The following is a 17,043-nucleotide window of genomic DNA, read 5'->3' on the forward strand; positions in this document are numbered from 1 at the left end:
GAAGGCACTAATCAATGTAGACTCCTGACACACGGTAAGCACTCCTCATCGTCAATAGCATATAGCCATCATTGTACAACTGTCTTCAATATTACTAATATTCTAATGGGGGAGATGTAGGGAAGCCAGCATTTAGTGAGCACTTATTCCATGCTAGCACTTGACATGAAACCTTTAGCAAGGATATTCAAGGCCCTGCACTGGGTTTCTGAATTTAGTCGAGGGGGATGTGAGGTTCCCAGAGGGTGGTGACCCAGTCGTCCGAGACCTCATAGGTGGGGAGGGGCAACGTCGAGGGCGGGAAGGAAAGACCAACACCTCAGTGAAAGCTTGTCACGTGCCGAGCAAGGCGCTGGGCACCCCCTGACCCGCTTCGATCCGCACAGGAACGCTGACTGCAGGCCTGACTGTCCCCTGTGTCGACGACAGGCCTGAGTCTCCAGGAGGTGAGCTGTTTCAACTCTGCAAAGGGGCAGACCCGGGACACACCCGGGGCTGTCGGAAGTCTGCTTCCGCGGGTGTCTGGGGCACAACCTTCCGCCAGCTCCCTCTGTGCCAGGGAAACAAAATCTTCGTGTCTAGAAAACTCCAGCGAGAGGCCCAAACCCTGGGGTCTCCAACCCTGGGGGCCACATGCAATCCTCTCCCAGCCTCCTGAGGACGGGGTGGGGTGGGGGGGAGCCACACTCACAGAGATAAAGACACTCGACACCCAAAGGGGCTGTTGTTACCCAGAAATCTTTATTACAAAAATATTTTGCAAGCCAAAAAGTTTAAGTTGCAACTATATACAAAATGGGGCCTGTTTCCTTCCTAGCAGTCTTAAAATAAACTCCCGAAACCACGCTCCTTCCGTAGTGTTGTTTTGACCTCTTCCTTTTCCTGGGGTTCGATACACAAGGTATGGGAATCTCCAGGCTGTCAGGCCGAAGCTGAAGCTACACGACTCCCCTGGCCTCATTCCCTTGCTCCCCTTCCAAAATTCAAGATAAAATAAAATGAAAATGGCACCAAGAAAACGCTCTCTTAAAATTCTGTGTGCATGTGTGTGTGTGTGTGTGTCTGTGTGCGTGTGTACGCTCAAGCACATTCGTGCCTTCTCTGGGCCGAAGAGAGGGAGACTAAGGTTTACAAGCCAACCTTTTGGAATTTGGAAATGGCCTGAGCCAGGTGGCTGGGTCACTGGGCTCCCAGATGTCACAGAGAAACTGCCTCATCGGCCAAAGCTGCCCACATGGCCGGTTGGCTCAGCTGATCCCTGGATGCCATCGTGGAAAATGCCAAATCTCTGTCCCCAAAGAACTGGGTCTGAGCTGAGCTCCTGGTGTTCCACGCGTAGGACCTGCTGGCGGTCAAGGTCGCTCGGCTCCTTGTTCTGATGGGCTGGAATCCCTGGGGCGTCCGATGGATGGCTGGGCCCAGGGGGCGACGAAGATCAACCTCTCAGCTCTAAGACTTGGTTGGTTATGCGTGAAGACCGAATCAACAGGGCTGGCCATGTTTGCTGGCTCTGGGCCCAGCCAGGCCCCCAACTGAAGGGTGGGGGTCAAGGTAACAGGTCACAGTATCTGCCCAACCCTCCTGAGACAGGAAGACAGAAGAGGGTCAGTCCTGGCTTCACAGCTGCCCAGGCCTCCTGGCTGATTTGGATTTATTCCAGTTTGATCCCAAAAGGGTTTGATCGCAGAAACAGAAGATTTCTCCTGCAGGGATCAGCTCAGAGAGCTGGAATGGGGTAGTTGCTAAAGGGTGGGGGAAATAGACAGGCATAGCTTCTCTCCCCTGCATAGAGCAGGGGGCATCTGTCCTTTCCCCTCTTTCTGGATGAGAAGACTGAGGCCTCAGGTCTCGACAAGCCTGCACTGTGAAGGACCAGGCTGGAGGAGCCCTGAGCGGGTCTGGACTTAGCACGCTGGGGGCACGAAAGGCAGCAGCACTGGCCACGTGGCTCAGCTGAGAACGTGGCCAGTATTATCCCGGAGGGAAGGCTAAGCATCTCCATGGGACAGCCACACGACCACCGTCCTCCCCGTCCTCAGGGTCTGGGGCGTGGGAGGGGCTCAGTTTCTGCTGCAAGAAGGTCCCTCCAGGACAACCAACTGGTAAACCTTAGACTGCACAAGACCCAACCAGGTACTTCAACACATGACAAAGAGCCAAGATAACGTTGCTGTCGTTTTAAGAAAAACAAAACAAAACAAAACAAAACACCACAGATCAAATTTTCTAACACCTCAGGTTCAAGATTGCACATTTCACATTTCTCAATAATTTACAGGCGTCCACGGCGAGATGTCGCTGAGTTAGTGCTAGCTGGAGGAAGCAAGCTCAGGTCTAGAAAGGAGAGGAGGGGCCGTGCGGAGCGTCACGGTTGGGATGACGGGTCCTCAAGGAGTCTTGGAGGGCCACCAGGAGGAGGGCGAGTTTTGTTACTCAGTCCTTGGTGGTGGTGGTGGTGGTGGTGATGTGGGGGTTCCTCAGAGGATCCTCCCCTCCCCCAGGGCTGGTGCCTCATCAGTCCAGAAATAGGGAGGCTAGGACTCTTGGCAGCAATCTCACCAAGTCTTGGGATGAGGGTTCCAGAAGGTTTTTTTTTTCCAGCTTCTCCATGGATGGGGCCATTCGATCTAAAGGGAAGATCCTCCCCAAGCCCCCGCTGGGTGATGGTAAAAGGAGGTGGGGTTTCCTCCCTCCTCACCCTGGAAGATCAGGCTACAATGAGGGGCAATCAGGGTCTCCAGGACTGTGACCGATCGAGTGTTGATGGAGACAGGCAGGAGGGTTCCTGGCCCCCCCGCGGTTCTGGCCAGTTCCCAGGCGGGTCCCCCCGCTAGTCTGGCAACATCAGCCTCCGTGTGTGGTGATGTGGGGGGACTGTGGCTGCCCTGGGGATGCCAGAGAGCCCCGTGGGTTGGGGAGACAAGAGCCAGCCTCATCCCGGAGTTCCGGGGCCTGCACCATCCCGGCCCTCTGGGACCTGGGCTGGCTGTCCCCATCACGGCTGTCCCGCACAGGACAGGAAGGCTCATGGGGACAGACCCTCGAGACGACCACGGTCCCACTCACTTCCTCTGGACCTGGACGCTGGCGTATTCCGAGTAGGATGGCTCGGGCTTGGGGGCTGGCTGCTTGGGGGCCCGGTTGAGGTGGACCATGTCCAGGTCGGCGTAGGTGAGGGTGTCCTCAGGCGCAGGCGGCGGGCCGGTCTGAATGCTGGCATACTCTGTGTGGTTGTTGGGCTCGGCGGCCCGAGGTGCAGCCTTCTTCCCCTTGGGCAGGTTCAAGTCTGCGTACGTGATGTCATTGTTGTCCTGGATCTAAATGTGGTGGAGAGAAGTGCACTCTGGAGCCCCCCTGCTCTACCCATCGGCACTGAGGCTGGGTGCTTCCGTCTGCCCTCGGGCCCCACTGGCTCAGCCCTAATTCACACCCCCTCTCCTCTGGCCTGGGTCACCTACCTCTGGACTTACCCTTCCAATCCTCACAAGGCCTAAAGGAGCTTCGTCACCTCACAGTGCTGCCTCACTGTCCCCTCTGCCCCACGCTCTGTTCTGTCGTTTCAGGGTCCTTCCCTCTGCCCGCTGTCCATTTCCCTTCTCGAAATGACACTCAGTCCACTCCGTACCTTTCAGCCCATGCATCTCTTTGTCTCTGGGCTTCCTCAAGCCACATTCCTCCATGACCACCCCTCACCCAGGACAGACTCTGTCTGGGGGTCTGAGTGGATGCCGGCCCCCAGTGGGTGGAGATACTCATCCATGTACCGGTTTATTCAACACATATTCACTAGGTATTTGTTATAAGGCAGAACCCACGGCTGGCACTGAAGCATCAATGTGTTGACTGAATGAATGCATGGACGAAAGAATGGATAAGACTTTCAGCCTCACTCAGGGTGAAGCTGGGGTCTGGGAGACAGAACAGGGGCATGTGAGAAGGAGACCCCAGGCAGCAGAGGCAGTGAGAGCCTGGGGTTTCAATCCTGGTTCAGCCCTGTCTCGCTGAGGGCCTTTGGGCAATTCACTTAAACCTCTCTGGGCCTTGGTTTCCCCATCTGGGAGGCGGGGCTATAACAGTGTCTATTTGCAGGGTCCCCATGAGGCTTAGACATATCACCCAGGTAAGGAGCACAGAGGAGAGCCTGGCACACATCGACTGGACCCGTGTGGTCGACAGATGCAGGCGATCATCGACCACCTAGCAAATCTGAACATCTCCCATGTGCTAATCCGATCACGCACAATGGCTACCTTATAAATACTCATCATGAATGACAAACTTCACTTCTTCTGGGCCCAGCACCCATGTTCTAGAAGTGGGGGGGCTCCTCGCTGGTGAACGGCAACCCCTTGGAGCTCAGCCCCCAAGGACTTACAGGCTTGGCGCTATCACAGGGAGCACCTTCTGTAGGCTCCACCTCTGCCTGTGGCTAGGAACACCTTACCCCACTTTACAAGTGAAGAAATTGAAGCCCAGAGAGGTTAAATAACTTGGTCAAAGTCGCACAGCTGGAAAGGATCTGTTTGGCCTGACAGCTGTGGTCTCACCACACAGCCCTGTCCCGGGCCCTGCACACTCACTCACTTCTCTCTGGGAAACCTGCAACCACAGCTTTAAAGTCCCTCCTTGGCAGGGGCTGGCACCTGGCACTGGGGATTCTAGACCCAGGGCTGTAAGGAGTTCCACAAGGGCCGGGCTGTGGCTGCCTTGCTCACTGCCCAGGGCCTGGCACACAGTAGGTGCTCAGGAAGTCATGGCTGGCTGCGAATTCTGTGCAGGTTTCAGGGACCACCTCTCCACATCATCCTTTCCCCCTGAAAGTTCCAGAGAGAAGTCCAGAGGTCCAGGTGACTGGGGAGAAGGCCTTGGTTCCTAATTACCCCTCGGGCTCATGTCCAGGGCCACTGCGGTGGGGGTGGGGGGGCTGTCCCCGGGTTGGGAGAGCAAGCCAGAGTTTGGGCTTACAAAACACCGCGGCTTTCAACAGCTCGACTCCCTGCAACAGACTGCATCTGACACGGTGACAACAGCCCGGGAAATGTCAAGGACAGCTGGTGCTCTCTCATGGCGGGTTCAGGGCAGGGCCTGTCTCGTTATAAGAGGCAGAGGAGCCCTCTGCCTCCAAGGGCTGACGGCCGTCAGCCCGTGAGAAGCAGGGCTAGGTCTGTCGGAATCAGGCCAACCACGGTGCCCGTGAAATCGCCTCAGCAGCGCTTCGGAGAAAGTGCCAGAAAGGGAGCACGCCCTTGCGTGAGGCAATCAGTGAACAACCATGAGCAGCGCCCCCTGGAGTTGTGCGCTGGGGGCACTGGGTCAAGGAGGCAGTGACACTCTCCCATGTGAGCATCCCCCACTCCCCCCACCCCTGTCTCCACCCCTCCCCCTCCCCCACTCCGGGGCAGGAGTCTTAATTTAGAACAAGATCTGCAAGTCTGGTTGATGTAAGGAGATCGCACCAGCGAGAATTCCAGGAAGGGCATCTCACCAAGGACTGTACCTGGGTTATTTCTCTGGTGTTCTTCTCGGGCTCATGCAACCTAAAAAGGAAAGAGACACACAGATAAAAATATCCTTCCTATCTCCAGTGCTCATGCAAATTGGTAAGAATAACATTTCGGTTCCATTTCCTATATGGGCGGAGCAGGTCCCGACAGAAACACAACTGCTTATCAGATGTTTGGAGGAAAGAGTCGATCTCACGAAAAAGGAACTTTCAGCAAGGTGCTATCTTTTTTCTTTTTTTTTTTTTTTTTCTAAACCCACTTTTCCCAGCAAGGACCTTCACAAGTTAAAATACTGGGCGCTGGGGAAGGTATGGTGCAACAGACACATTCATGCAACGCTGACGGGAAGGGCAAACCCACACCCTTTGGGGAAGGCAGCTTGACAAAATCAAGAGCTTGGAAGGTGTCCTCATCTCTTGACTCATAAGTGCTCATTTTTTGGGAGATTTCAAAATATAGAAAAAGCACTCTGCACAGAGGCAGCCGCCACCGAGCAGGATGGGGAGGAAGGTTTACTTGTTATAGCTCTGCCAGTTGGAACTGGTTAAGGAAATCAGGATAGATTCATAGATAAAAACTTAAAAGGTTTATGAGAGGGGCTTTTTTTTTTTTTATTACAAGTGATTACATTAACATGATAAGCAAAAAGGCAATGTTCTCTGGAATGATCCCCATCCTACAAAAGTGTGTGGATCACACGGGAAGGAAACATAGTAAAGTGCTAACCTCTTTGGAGGGTATTTTTTCTTCTATTTCGTTCCCAGATTTTCCACATGGTCCCTATTCTACACGTCTAGGTCTTAGCATTAAAAGAGAGAGAGAGAAGGAACAGTGTCCTGGTTAATCAAAGAAGCCGTTCGTGCACTTGATTCTGTAATTGGAGGCCGCGGCTTGACTCACTGCAGGGTCACGGTCAAGGTGGTGAGCGAACCAGAGCTGCTGGTTCTGCAGGAGTTGTGTAAAGTCTCGGGCCAGCACCTCCAGGGATGTTAGCCTGGATAATGTCAGAAATGAGCAATGGGGCTTGGCAGCAGGGTTATTAATGGATTTGGCACGAGGTCTTGGCTCAGAAAGCAGTTCTGGGGCGTGACAAGCCCCACGTGGCCACAGAAACAGCGCTTTGGGAGCAGGGGCATGGCTGCGGGGGAAGATCACGAAGGTCTATCCACACCCCACAGCTTCCAACCCTTCCCAGCCCTACCCTGGCCCCCTTCCCCCCACCGGCTGCCTCTGGTCCGAGTAAAACTCATCACTCTGCTCAGAAGCCCTGCATGTTCTGACCTCTGCTGACTTCCCCAGGCCCATTCACGCCCCTGACTCTATTTACCCACTTATCCACCCACCAAATACCTCCTGAGGGCTACTCGGTGAGATGCACTTCAAGTCAACAACCAAGAAAGCTACCTTCCACCGCTTTGTCTCTTGGTGAACTTTTGTGCATTCATCAACACTCAACTGTGATGTCACCTTTTGGGGAGGCCTTCCCTGACCGGGCTCCTCCATGACAGCCCCAAGCCCCCTTGCCTATTTTCCTATCTGGCATATGCGTCCATCTGCCGCCTGCCGGCCATGCTTCCTCAGCAATAAAGTGACTTGGAATGAAGAGAGATTGCCCCAGGGCCTTTGCACATGCAGCCCTCCTTGCCTCTTCATTGGCTTCACCACTTCTCTTCCCTCAGATTTGGTTTCAAATAGTCCCTTCTTAGGGAAACCTTCACTGAACCCCAAACTCCATTCTTAGAACAGGGGGTCCCTCTCTTTCAGAGCAGACTGGAGGTAATTATCCATTTTGTTGTGTCTGGCTCTCCTGTGTCCTAGAATGCCACTGCTATTACCCGTCCCTAGGCTTAGGCGACATAAGTGAGACTCATTCCTGATTATCCTCTGTCCACTTTCACAACCCAGGTTAACCCATCTCAGTGCTCGTCGGCTGGGCTTCTAAAACCCGCATCAACCCCAGCCACCCAGGTTCCTCCTCCTAGCTCCCTAGATTCCTCACAAGCCTCCCCCTTGGTGCCCCGGCTTCTGTTTCCGCCCCTCGGTGTGCAGTTCTCCATATGGAAAAGGCCTACATGAGGTCATGTCACTTTCTGCACAAAACCCTCAATCCCTTGTTGGCACACACTGAGATCCATGTCTGTATCCAAGATGGAGCGCCCACACGATCCCCACCCCCATCCCCCTGCCGAATGCTCTAGCCTCCCATCTCTTCCCCTCGCCCACTCCGGGCCAGCTGCTCTGACCTCCTCTGTGTTCCATGAACATTTCCAACTGCTCCTGCCTCGGGGTCTTGGCACTGGCTGTTCCCTCTGCCTGGTCCGCTCTTGCCCCAGATATTCCTGTGGTGGGAGCCTCCTTGTCCTTCAGCCACCTTCTGAATGTCACCTCCTTAGACACGCCTGCCCTGCCCGCCCGCTGCACCCCGGCCCCTGCTCTGCTCCGTGCCCAGCGATATTTTACTTAGTCAGCACCTGTACTGCGTTGTGCATTAACCTTCCACCCATCTTGCTGGGTGACCTGCCCCCTGATGGATTGTGGGGCTGTGCTCCGGCAGTGATGGGCTGGTGCTCCGGCAGCACGCCACAAGTATTTGTTGAATGAATGAATGAACACAGCATCAAAAGGGCCACGAGACCAGGGCTAATGTCTTTTTGCTCTCCTTCACAATCCCCCAGCTTAAGGCCTGGCACTGAGCTGGGCTCAATTCAGATGGATAAATGAAAGAATCAGAGAAGCCCTAAATATTCCAAGAATAAACGCAGTGAATGTCTGACAAGTGAACAAACGGCCGACCAAATGAACCCTAGTGCCCAATTAAGGGAGCAGAGACGTATTTTTCTCTCGCCTGAGCTGGGGAAGAAGATTACAGACACTGTTCTACCTGTGCGTTCCTAACCCAGGGAGTTAGAGATACCCAGCCCCCCACTCCCAGGCCTGCAAACTGAAGGGCCCTTTGAGCTCCATGCGGCGGCACCCCAGCCCGGCACCCTCCCAAGATGCTCGGCTGTTACCCACGCCAACGTCCTCCGGCAAGTGTCTGATCCCAGCCGGCCGACTGAAGCCAGCGCAGCATGGGCACCACCACTGCCGTTCACCAGCTATCGCTTTGGTTTAGAGAGATGAAAGGGAGCAAGCAATCTCACGGCTCCCTTGGTAGGTTCACATTGGAAAAATAAAAAACAGGCAGAAAACGGTTGGCTTCTCTGGGGAAGAAAAACATGAGAGCAGCGACGGGCAGCAATCGGCTTCAGCATCAGGAATGTGGGCTGGTGGTTCTGGCACCTGCTAGCTGAGGGACCCTGGGAAGGCCACACGACTTCTCGGAGCCTCTGTCTCCTCCAGCACATGCACAGACAAGAATGACCTTCTAGAACAAGGGTTCTCAAAGTCTGAGTTGGAGGCGGCAGCATTAGCAACATTTGGGAAGTCGTTAGAAATGGAAATTCTGCATCAGAAAGTCTGGGGCGGGCGTGCCCAGTAATCTGTGTTCTAACAAGCCATCTAGGGGATTCTGCCACACACTCGAGTTTGAGAAGCTCTGTTCAATTAAAATGGGATGATTGTAAATCAGAGGGTTTTCACTATAATTAAAAGCACCAATGGGCTACTATAGGAAAAGGCATAGATAGCTTCCTGGAATGCAGTAAGTGCTTGATGAATGTTAGCTGCTGAGGCTGTTATTATTATTATTGACACTGCCCCTTTCTTTCGGGAATTTATCGTCTAATTGAGGTGATAAGACAAGTAAAAAATAAGGACGACAATAAGAGAAAAAGAATAAAAAAGAGCGATCACTCTCTGAGGCTGTGAAGCCATTTGAGAAGGAGAGTTTTAGAGATTCAGGGGAGGAAGGGATGGGGCTTGGGGCCATGGTTTGGGCTGGCATTCATTCATTCCTCATTCGTTTGTTTTTTCAACACACCTTAACTGAGCACCTACTCCGTTCCAGGCACAGTGCCAAGTACAGCGGTCACTGGCAGCGAACAAGGGGGAAAGGCTCCCGCCCTCGGTGGGGGTGGGTTACAACATGGAGCAAGCGAAGAGACAGCCTGAATGCACCACCGTGGTGACAATGCAGGGGCACCCAGAGAGCTCACAGGCAGGGGCCCTGTCCCTGGGGTGGTGACACCCTTGCCCAACCAAACCCAAACCCGGAGGTAGAGGGGGAGGAAGAGGGAGAGGTAAGCAGATGAAAGGGTGAGTTCCAGTGTTGCGCATCTCCAGCGGGCACTGTTCACAGAGCCCCTGTGACTGCTGCCTCCTGGGGCGGGAGAGATCCTGGGTGGCGCCTGACCACATCTCAGGGAAAGAGGCCAGCATGCAAGGGCTAGAGGGAGAGCGAGGACATGGTGCGTGGGAGGCTGTGAAGGGAGTGCAGCCTGGCTGAGTCACCGAGCACGAGGGTTGGGGAGTGGCCAGAAATGAAACTGTCCAAGTTAGTGGAGGCCCGACCACGAGGGGCTTGAGGGCCCCGGTAGTGTGGCTGGACTATGCTGAGGGCCATAGGGAGCCTCCGAGGTTTTTAGGCAAAGGACAGAATTTAAGTCTTGCCCTTGGAAAAGAGTGTACTCGGCATTCACATACACCCAGCATCCCCACCGCCCCCATCCTTGGGACTGTCCTTGACTCTACAGTCCATCAGCAAGCCCTCTTGACTCAACCTCCAAAACGCATCCAGAATCTGACCATTTCTCAGTCGTCCCACTGCCATGGTCCAGGCCACCATCATGTGCTTGGACCGCGGCAGTAGCCTCCTTCTAGGCCGTTCTGCCTCCTCCACCCTCAGCAACTACAGCTTGTGCCCCACACGGCGGCCAGGATGGTACTTTTAAAGCAAAAGTCAGATCAGTCTCCCTCCTGTGGCTCCTCATCCCACTGGGAGTAAAACCCTAGACCATTGGCCTCCACCCCAGAACCTGAGTTCCTGCTCTGCATTAGGAAATCCACAAAGCCCTAAAAAAAAAAAAAAGAAAGAAAGATTTGCACAACCTATTTGTTAGCAAAACCTGACCTGAACCAACATGAAGCTATTTGTGGCTTTTATTTATTGCCTGTGTGGGGCATGCCCATGCAATTTATTTATTGTTTCCATGCAGGTCCACTCAAGTGGTAGATTATGGGGATCTCTGGATTTCTCCACTGGGGAGTGAATAATGGGGGCTTTTCTTTAGAAGCTGAAAAGTCTGAATTAGTAACAAACCCGGCTGCGTGGCCTTGGGCTGAAGCTGTGGACCTGAATCTCCCTAGCCTCATTTCTTGCCCTTCCTCATTGCTTCCGCCCCTGTGCACAGGCCTCCTGCGGTCCTCCTGCTTTGGCCACGTCCACTCTCTGGCCTGGGGGACAGCCCTCCTTCATGGCACCCTGGCTCAGGTCCCTGCTCACATCCTCTCTTTAATGGAGAAGGCCCCTTCTCCAGCTTAAACTAGCTCCCACCATTCATCTGCATCCCCTTGCTGGGGCTGACTTGTCACTGCCTGACATGACAGTACACATTGTTTGCTTCTCTCACTGGAGTCTGAGCCCCATGAAGGCCTGGATTCTTGCTCACTGCTATATCTCCGGCACCTGGAACAGTTGGCGCATAGTAGGAACTCAGCAAAAATCACTGCAAATGTGAACCAACGAACGAATGTACCACCTGTGACGTAATGTCGCACCTTAGCCTCTGACCAGCCCTGGGCTCCAGGAGGGCTGATGGCTTCTACCCTATGTACCTCGGCATTCCCGGGGCCACCGTGCCAAGGAAGTCAACACACAGTGGACGAACGAAGCTAAGAGCAAAGTATCCAGCTTGGATCTGGGAGCTGTGTGTGTGCGCGGCAGCTTCCTGACACCACCTAGATGAGATTTGATAAAGGCCTTGCAGTCTGTGGACAGCAGGCAGGAACTAAGAGCCTCTGTTTTCAGAAATCCTCTAATTTGAGACAATCATGAAAAACAGACCCGGCAGAGCAGCTGACAAAGGACAGAAATGGGAAGGTGGCCTGGCACAGGAGGGATGGTCAGTGGGTGTGGACTCTGCTTTGCAGGTTTAACCAATCAACCACCAACCAACCAACCAACAACCAACTAACCAACCAACCTACCAACCAACCAACAACCAACCAAAACCAACCAACTAACCAAACAACCTACCAACAACCAACGAACCAACAACCAACTGACCAACCACCAACCAACCAACCAACCAACCAACCGACCGACCAACCACCAATGAACCACTGCAGAGGCGTTTTAGCCCAGGGGCACACTTACCTCGTAGAAGAAGTGGAGCCCTTGGCTGAAAGAGAAGAAGAAAAAAAGAAGAAAAACCAGTTGTTTAGAAACACTGTTCTTACATGACTCTTTTGGGGGTGGGGCGGAGCAAAGGTTTGCCTCCAGGGAGGTTGTGAGGCATTGTTGAAACCACCTCCTCTGAACCACAGGAAACCCGCATGCCCACTCCAGTACGGTGGTCCATCATCTTCTGTCAGGAGGACCAGTGGGCTGGGCCTTCTCACTTTCCCACTTCTGGGGATCACCAGGGTCACAGCTCAAAGCAGCCTTCAGTCCAGGAGGGGCCAACTGCCCCGCATCTGTCTGAGCCTCACTTCCACTCACCATACACCTTACCTGAGACCCTGTAGGAGCCTGGGTCCCAGTCAGGGCCCTTCACTGCTGGAGAACAGATTCCAGCAGGACTAGAGTCGGGGGAGCAGGTGCGCATCCCATATCTATCCCCCCACCGCTCACTCGCTGTGTGACCCTGGTGGGTCACTTCCCCTCTCTGAACTTGGATCTCAGCTCTCCAGCTCACAGGGTTGGGCTGGACATCCATTTATTTTCACGTCACCACTTTCCGAAAAAGGAACTTAGGAGGGAGGAAAGGGTCCATCTGGTTCAGAGATTTTAAGCCTATGATATGGGGCAACCCACAGAGAGGCTGCTGGGGTTTGGCCACTATTGGACTCCGATTCCACTGTGAAATTGTAATTACAAAGCAACCTGCACACCAAATGCGCTGTGCACTGTGCTTCAATAGGCTGGAGGCTGCCACAAGGCAACAATCTCCCTGCCCGGTGAATGCTGGTGCCTGGGCAGGCAGTGGAGTTTTAGGTGAGTGGGTCCCAGTTGGCATCCAATGCCTGAATGGAAACTGATGGGCTGCGAAGTGCCGGACCTGGTTTGTCTCAGGGAGTCCAATGACGATGTCCAACGACACCGACCACTCATCTTACACCAGAGAGACTTGTGGCTCCATGGGGCCACACAGCTGAGAAGCAGTAGAGGTGAAATCAGGACATCTCACTGTGAGTATCTGAAGTAGAGGATGGGAAGACCCCGCCAGGGACCAACGCGGAGAAGGGTCATCTCATCAGGGCGGAGATGATGTACAGAGTGGTCGCTGGGGGACCCACTGATCAGGTTTAAATCCTGGCCCCACCACTTACAGTTGTGAGGCCCTGGGCAAGTTTTAGAACATCTCCATGCCTCAGTTTCTTCATCTGTAAAGCGGGTTAGTAACACCACTACGGAAGTCTGTGGTGAGAACAATGCCAGCATATCAGGAGAGCAGAGGGAGCCTTATTGTCACGGTCACCAAGCCTACGTGTGACAGCTGGGCTCTGCACCCAAAGAGTCCCGTCACCCAGGGGCTAGGATTTCACTAACAGCCACCCGGGGGGCTATCTGATGGGCTGGCTTGTCACCCTCACTGGGCGGTGGGCCCTGCTCTGCCACCCTTCCTGTGTGAAGGCCCTCCTTGGACTTTAGGGGAAAGCCGCCGGGTAGATTACCTGGCGGAAACCCTTCCAGAGCAGCCGCCCAGATGGAGAACTACAGCTCGGCCAGGACTCACAGCCAGTCCAGGAAGGAGGGGAACTTGGGGGCTGGTGGGGTGGGGGTGCAGAGGAGATGTATGAGCCCAGCCTAGGGGTCTGGGTGCGGAGAGAGGCAGCCCAGGACAGCACTTCACACTTCGCAGCCTGTGGCATATGGTGGGTCACAACCAGCATTTTAAAGAGAATTTAGTATAGAATAGGACAGAAAAGAAAATATCAGAGTTCCAATTTTATCTATAGGAGTGTGGGGTGCGCTGGGTTGAGACATGAAGTGTATTTCTATAACTTGGAGTCAAGTAAGTTTCAGAAACGCTGGCTTAAAATGGTCTCCTCCGAGAAGGGCAGAGAGGACATGCCTTTTCTGAGGTCTGAGGATGTGTTCTGAGCTCTTATTTGACGTGAGCCTATTTGTGTTTCAGAACTCTCCTCCGAGGCAGGCACTGCTACACCCATTTTACAGATGAGGAAACTGAGGCCATGGAAGTCAAACTCTTGTTTAGAGCATATGACAACGGTCTGGAACCCTGGTTAGTCTGACTCCAAAGTCAGAGGCCTTGTTACAGCAATAACCACACACACACACACACACACACACACACACACACACACACACATCCCCGTGCACTCAAACAAGGGCACGATGTCCCAGATTTGAACTCATACCCCCCTGCTGTGAAGCCAAAGGCTGTGTACTTTGCTACTGTGAGGACAGTTTTCTGGAAAGGTGGCTCATGTTTCTGGCTCACGTACAATTCTGACAACAGGAGCTAACATTTATTGAGTGCCTGCTGTGTGCCAGGCACTGTCCTAACATTTCACATGGCATCACCCACTTAATCTTTCCGGTGGTCTTAGAGAAGGTGCTCATATGATCCCCACTCCCTCCAGCCTCCTGCTCAGGGGCTGGACATGTAACCTGGACAAGTAAGAGGAAAGCAGAAGTTTGTCGCGGTTCTTGGCAAATGCTGATTCCTCGTGAGGCCCTCTTCACACCCTGGCATCTCCCTGCTCTCCACCATGGTGGTGGTCCCCTGAGGATGTGAGGTATGGAGCAGGGACGGCTATCTTGCAACCATGAGGTGAGGTGGAGGGAGGGACCCGCAAGGGGAGGGAACCACCCCCATTCCAGCCTGGGGATGGTGCTGGGCCAGCATCGCTGGGCTCCTTGTGGAAGAACCTGGACTTCCTCATGGCTTCTCCCTCTGGGAAGGACAGCCTGGGGGCAAAAGGGAGGAAGAGGAAAATCCACGCACCTTTCTTCTGTCGGATTCGGAGGAGGTAGAGGGCTGCGATCAGCAGAGCCACCAGCAAGGCACAAACCACGCCCACCACGATGAAGATGGTCTGGCTTTCATTTTTGTCTAGGGACCACATGGAACAGAGGCTTCATGGATTCAAATTAAAAACAGTGAAACTTAATGCCCACCGCCCCTTTTCACCGCTAGGTAGGCATCATTAACTGAGAACATCTGGCCATACATGTCTGGTGCATTCAGGGTGGCACGTTCAGGGCTGGGCACACGGTCCCCAATGTGGGCAGTGTGAAAACCATGCTGGTGTGCCAGCTGGGGAGATGTTTGTGGCTGAGTGCTGTGGAGGAACCCTGGCTTCCAGATGTGGGCGGGACTCTCACTCCCCAGGGACAGAAACATTGTCCTTCTCATCAGGAAGGAGCCACAGGGTGGCCACCACGGCAGTCGTGAAACCCCGACTCACAAGTGGCTATCACACGTCGGTGGGGGGCAGGCGTGCACCTGGCTATGGGACTCCACAGAGCTCTCAGAAGCGATCTACTCATTTGTGCCTGGGACCTGGGCATAGGAGCTCTGCACCCAGGACACCTGTAAGGGAGACTGTGTGGGCAGGGCTGGAGCCAGGGCACGTGCAGGGGATCCTGCACTAGAGCATTGTAGGTAGTCAGGAGCAGGCTCTGGGTCGCAGAAACATGGGTTCAAATCAGTGCCTCTGGTTGTGTGACCCTGAGCAAGTCATTCAACCCTCCTTCTACACACTGACTTCCTCTTGTGTTATCGAGGTCAATAATAATCTCTAGCTCATTGAATAGCTCTGAGGATTAACTTCCTAAATGAGCAATCCAGCCACAAACTCGCTCTTTCATTTGTTTTAAAAGCTTTTCCTGACTGTGTACTATGTGTCTGGGGGTGTGGCAGTGTTAAAGCTAAGACGCTGAACAAGACAGCCACGGTCCGTAGCAGCTGAGTCTCCAAGCTGAAGGGCCAAGTTCACCCTCTTGCATACTGCCATAAAGCAAGCAATGAGGCCCAGAGAGAGGCACTGACTGTCCGAGGCCACACAGCACGTCTGCGACAGAGCCAGAGTCGAAATCCACGTGTCCCAGCTCCTGGTACTGTGCCCATCCTATGAAAACCAGGCATCAGTGACACAACGGGACACCCTGGAGGGCCCCACGGCTCCTAGGGCTTCCGTGGTCCCTTACAGGAGGCAGCAAGGAAAGAAACTGTCTCTATTGTAATCCACTCAAAAGGTCGGCCACATACAACGCAGAGCCGGGCTAATGGGCAAGCGATGGAACATTCCACAGTGGCACCACAGGGCCAACCAGGTGCTGCTATTTTGAAGAAGGAAGAGAGATACCTCAACAGTGGGTTGGGAGGGGCTGAAAACGTGAGACCGGGACACCTTTCACTCCAACACGGAGTGGCTGTCTTACACAAATATATGGACTTTGGCCTAGAAATGCTCTTTGGGAAATCGCCCCCCAGAAACGGCTGCACATACCACAGAGCAGGTGCAAGGGCATTCATTACAGCAGTGGAGATACTTGAGATAAGCAGCGAAGATTCTGAGGTGCAGGCTTGCAAAGGCAGCCAGGGAGATCAAGGCCAGGAGAGGAAGAGCAGGAGGAGGAGCAGCTGGCCTGGCTGGCGAATTAATCTCCGGCAGGTGAAGGCGCAGGAGGCAGGAAGCTAGGGACCGTCCAATCGCCCTCCCTCCCAACTTCCTTTACTGCATGTTTATGTTGAAAGACCTACAGAGACACCTACCAAACTCTTACCGGTGGTCACTTTGGGGAGTGTGGGCTGGGGGAGGGGTGCTCACTTGAAAATTCTACGTTGTATCTTTAGACTTCTAGATTATTCCATAAAAATGCGAATTACTACTTTTAATGTTAAAAAGGAAAAAACATTTAAAGCGCCAGGTCAGTTGGCACGTTGGTCTCACCCTGGGTTGTCAGTGTTTCCTGGTCCTTCTGGTGGGCAGAGACCACAAGGGTATGGTTTTTGGTGACCGCGGGCTGCCCGTCATGCTGCACCTGGCAGGTGAGAACCACATTTTCCGTGTGGGCGGATAAATTCACCGGGAGCCAGCTCGTCCAGTTATACGTCCCATCCTTGTTCTCTATGAGGTTCAAGGCCGACGAGGCCGTTTCTGTTCGAGTCACATTTCCGTTCTCCAACCAGGTCAGCTGGAGGCGCTGGGGGTAGAACTTCTTCACTTGGCAAGTGACCTTCACCTGGTCCCCTGTCACGGGTTGCTGGGCAACCTCCAAGGTGGGTGGAACTGCAACAGCACAGAGCAGAAGCTCTGACCTCATAGAACAGACACATCACAGGGGAGGGGCTTGGGAACTTAGCTCCCACCACACAGGTAAGGAATCACCCAGAACAGTGCCAGGCATGCAGTGGGTGCTCAAACACTGAGGGCAGTCTTTGCATGTGAATGAAATCCCTAGCAC

At 53.8% G+C, this 17,043-nt stretch overlaps 1 protein-coding gene across 5 annotated transcripts in view; it reads right to left on the reverse strand.

The window, feature by feature from the left end:
• Positions 1-722: 722 nt before the first annotated feature.
• SIRPA (signal regulatory protein alpha) overlaps positions 723-17,043 on the reverse strand; it is a 37,695-nt gene continuing 21,374 nt past the window's right edge. For 2 of the 5 annotated variants that reach the window (XM_029916712.1, XM_029916711.1), the window contains exons 4-7: positions 14,579-14,686; positions 11,761-11,785; positions 5,486-5,537; positions 723-3,317 (exon numbers count right to left, since the gene is read on the reverse strand). In XM_029916712.1, coding sequence (XP_029772572.1) covers positions 3,063-3,317; positions 5,486-5,537; positions 11,761-11,785; positions 14,579-14,686 — 440 coding nt within the window. In that variant the 3' untranslated portion in view covers positions 723-3,062. Of the gene's footprint in view, positions 3,318-5,485; positions 5,538-11,760; positions 11,786-14,578; positions 14,687-16,529; positions 17,010-17,043 lie in introns of those variants that run through there. The other 3 variants (XM_029916713.1, XM_029916714.1, XM_029916710.1) reach the window with 3 other exon arrangements.

Source organism: Suricata suricatta, chromosome 12 (genome assembly GCF_006229205.1).
Source record: "Suricata suricatta isolate VVHF042 chromosome 12, meerkat_22Aug2017_6uvM2_HiC, whole genome shotgun sequence".
Classification (NCBI taxonomy): Eukaryota; Metazoa; Chordata; class Mammalia; order Carnivora; family Herpestidae; genus Suricata; species Suricata suricatta.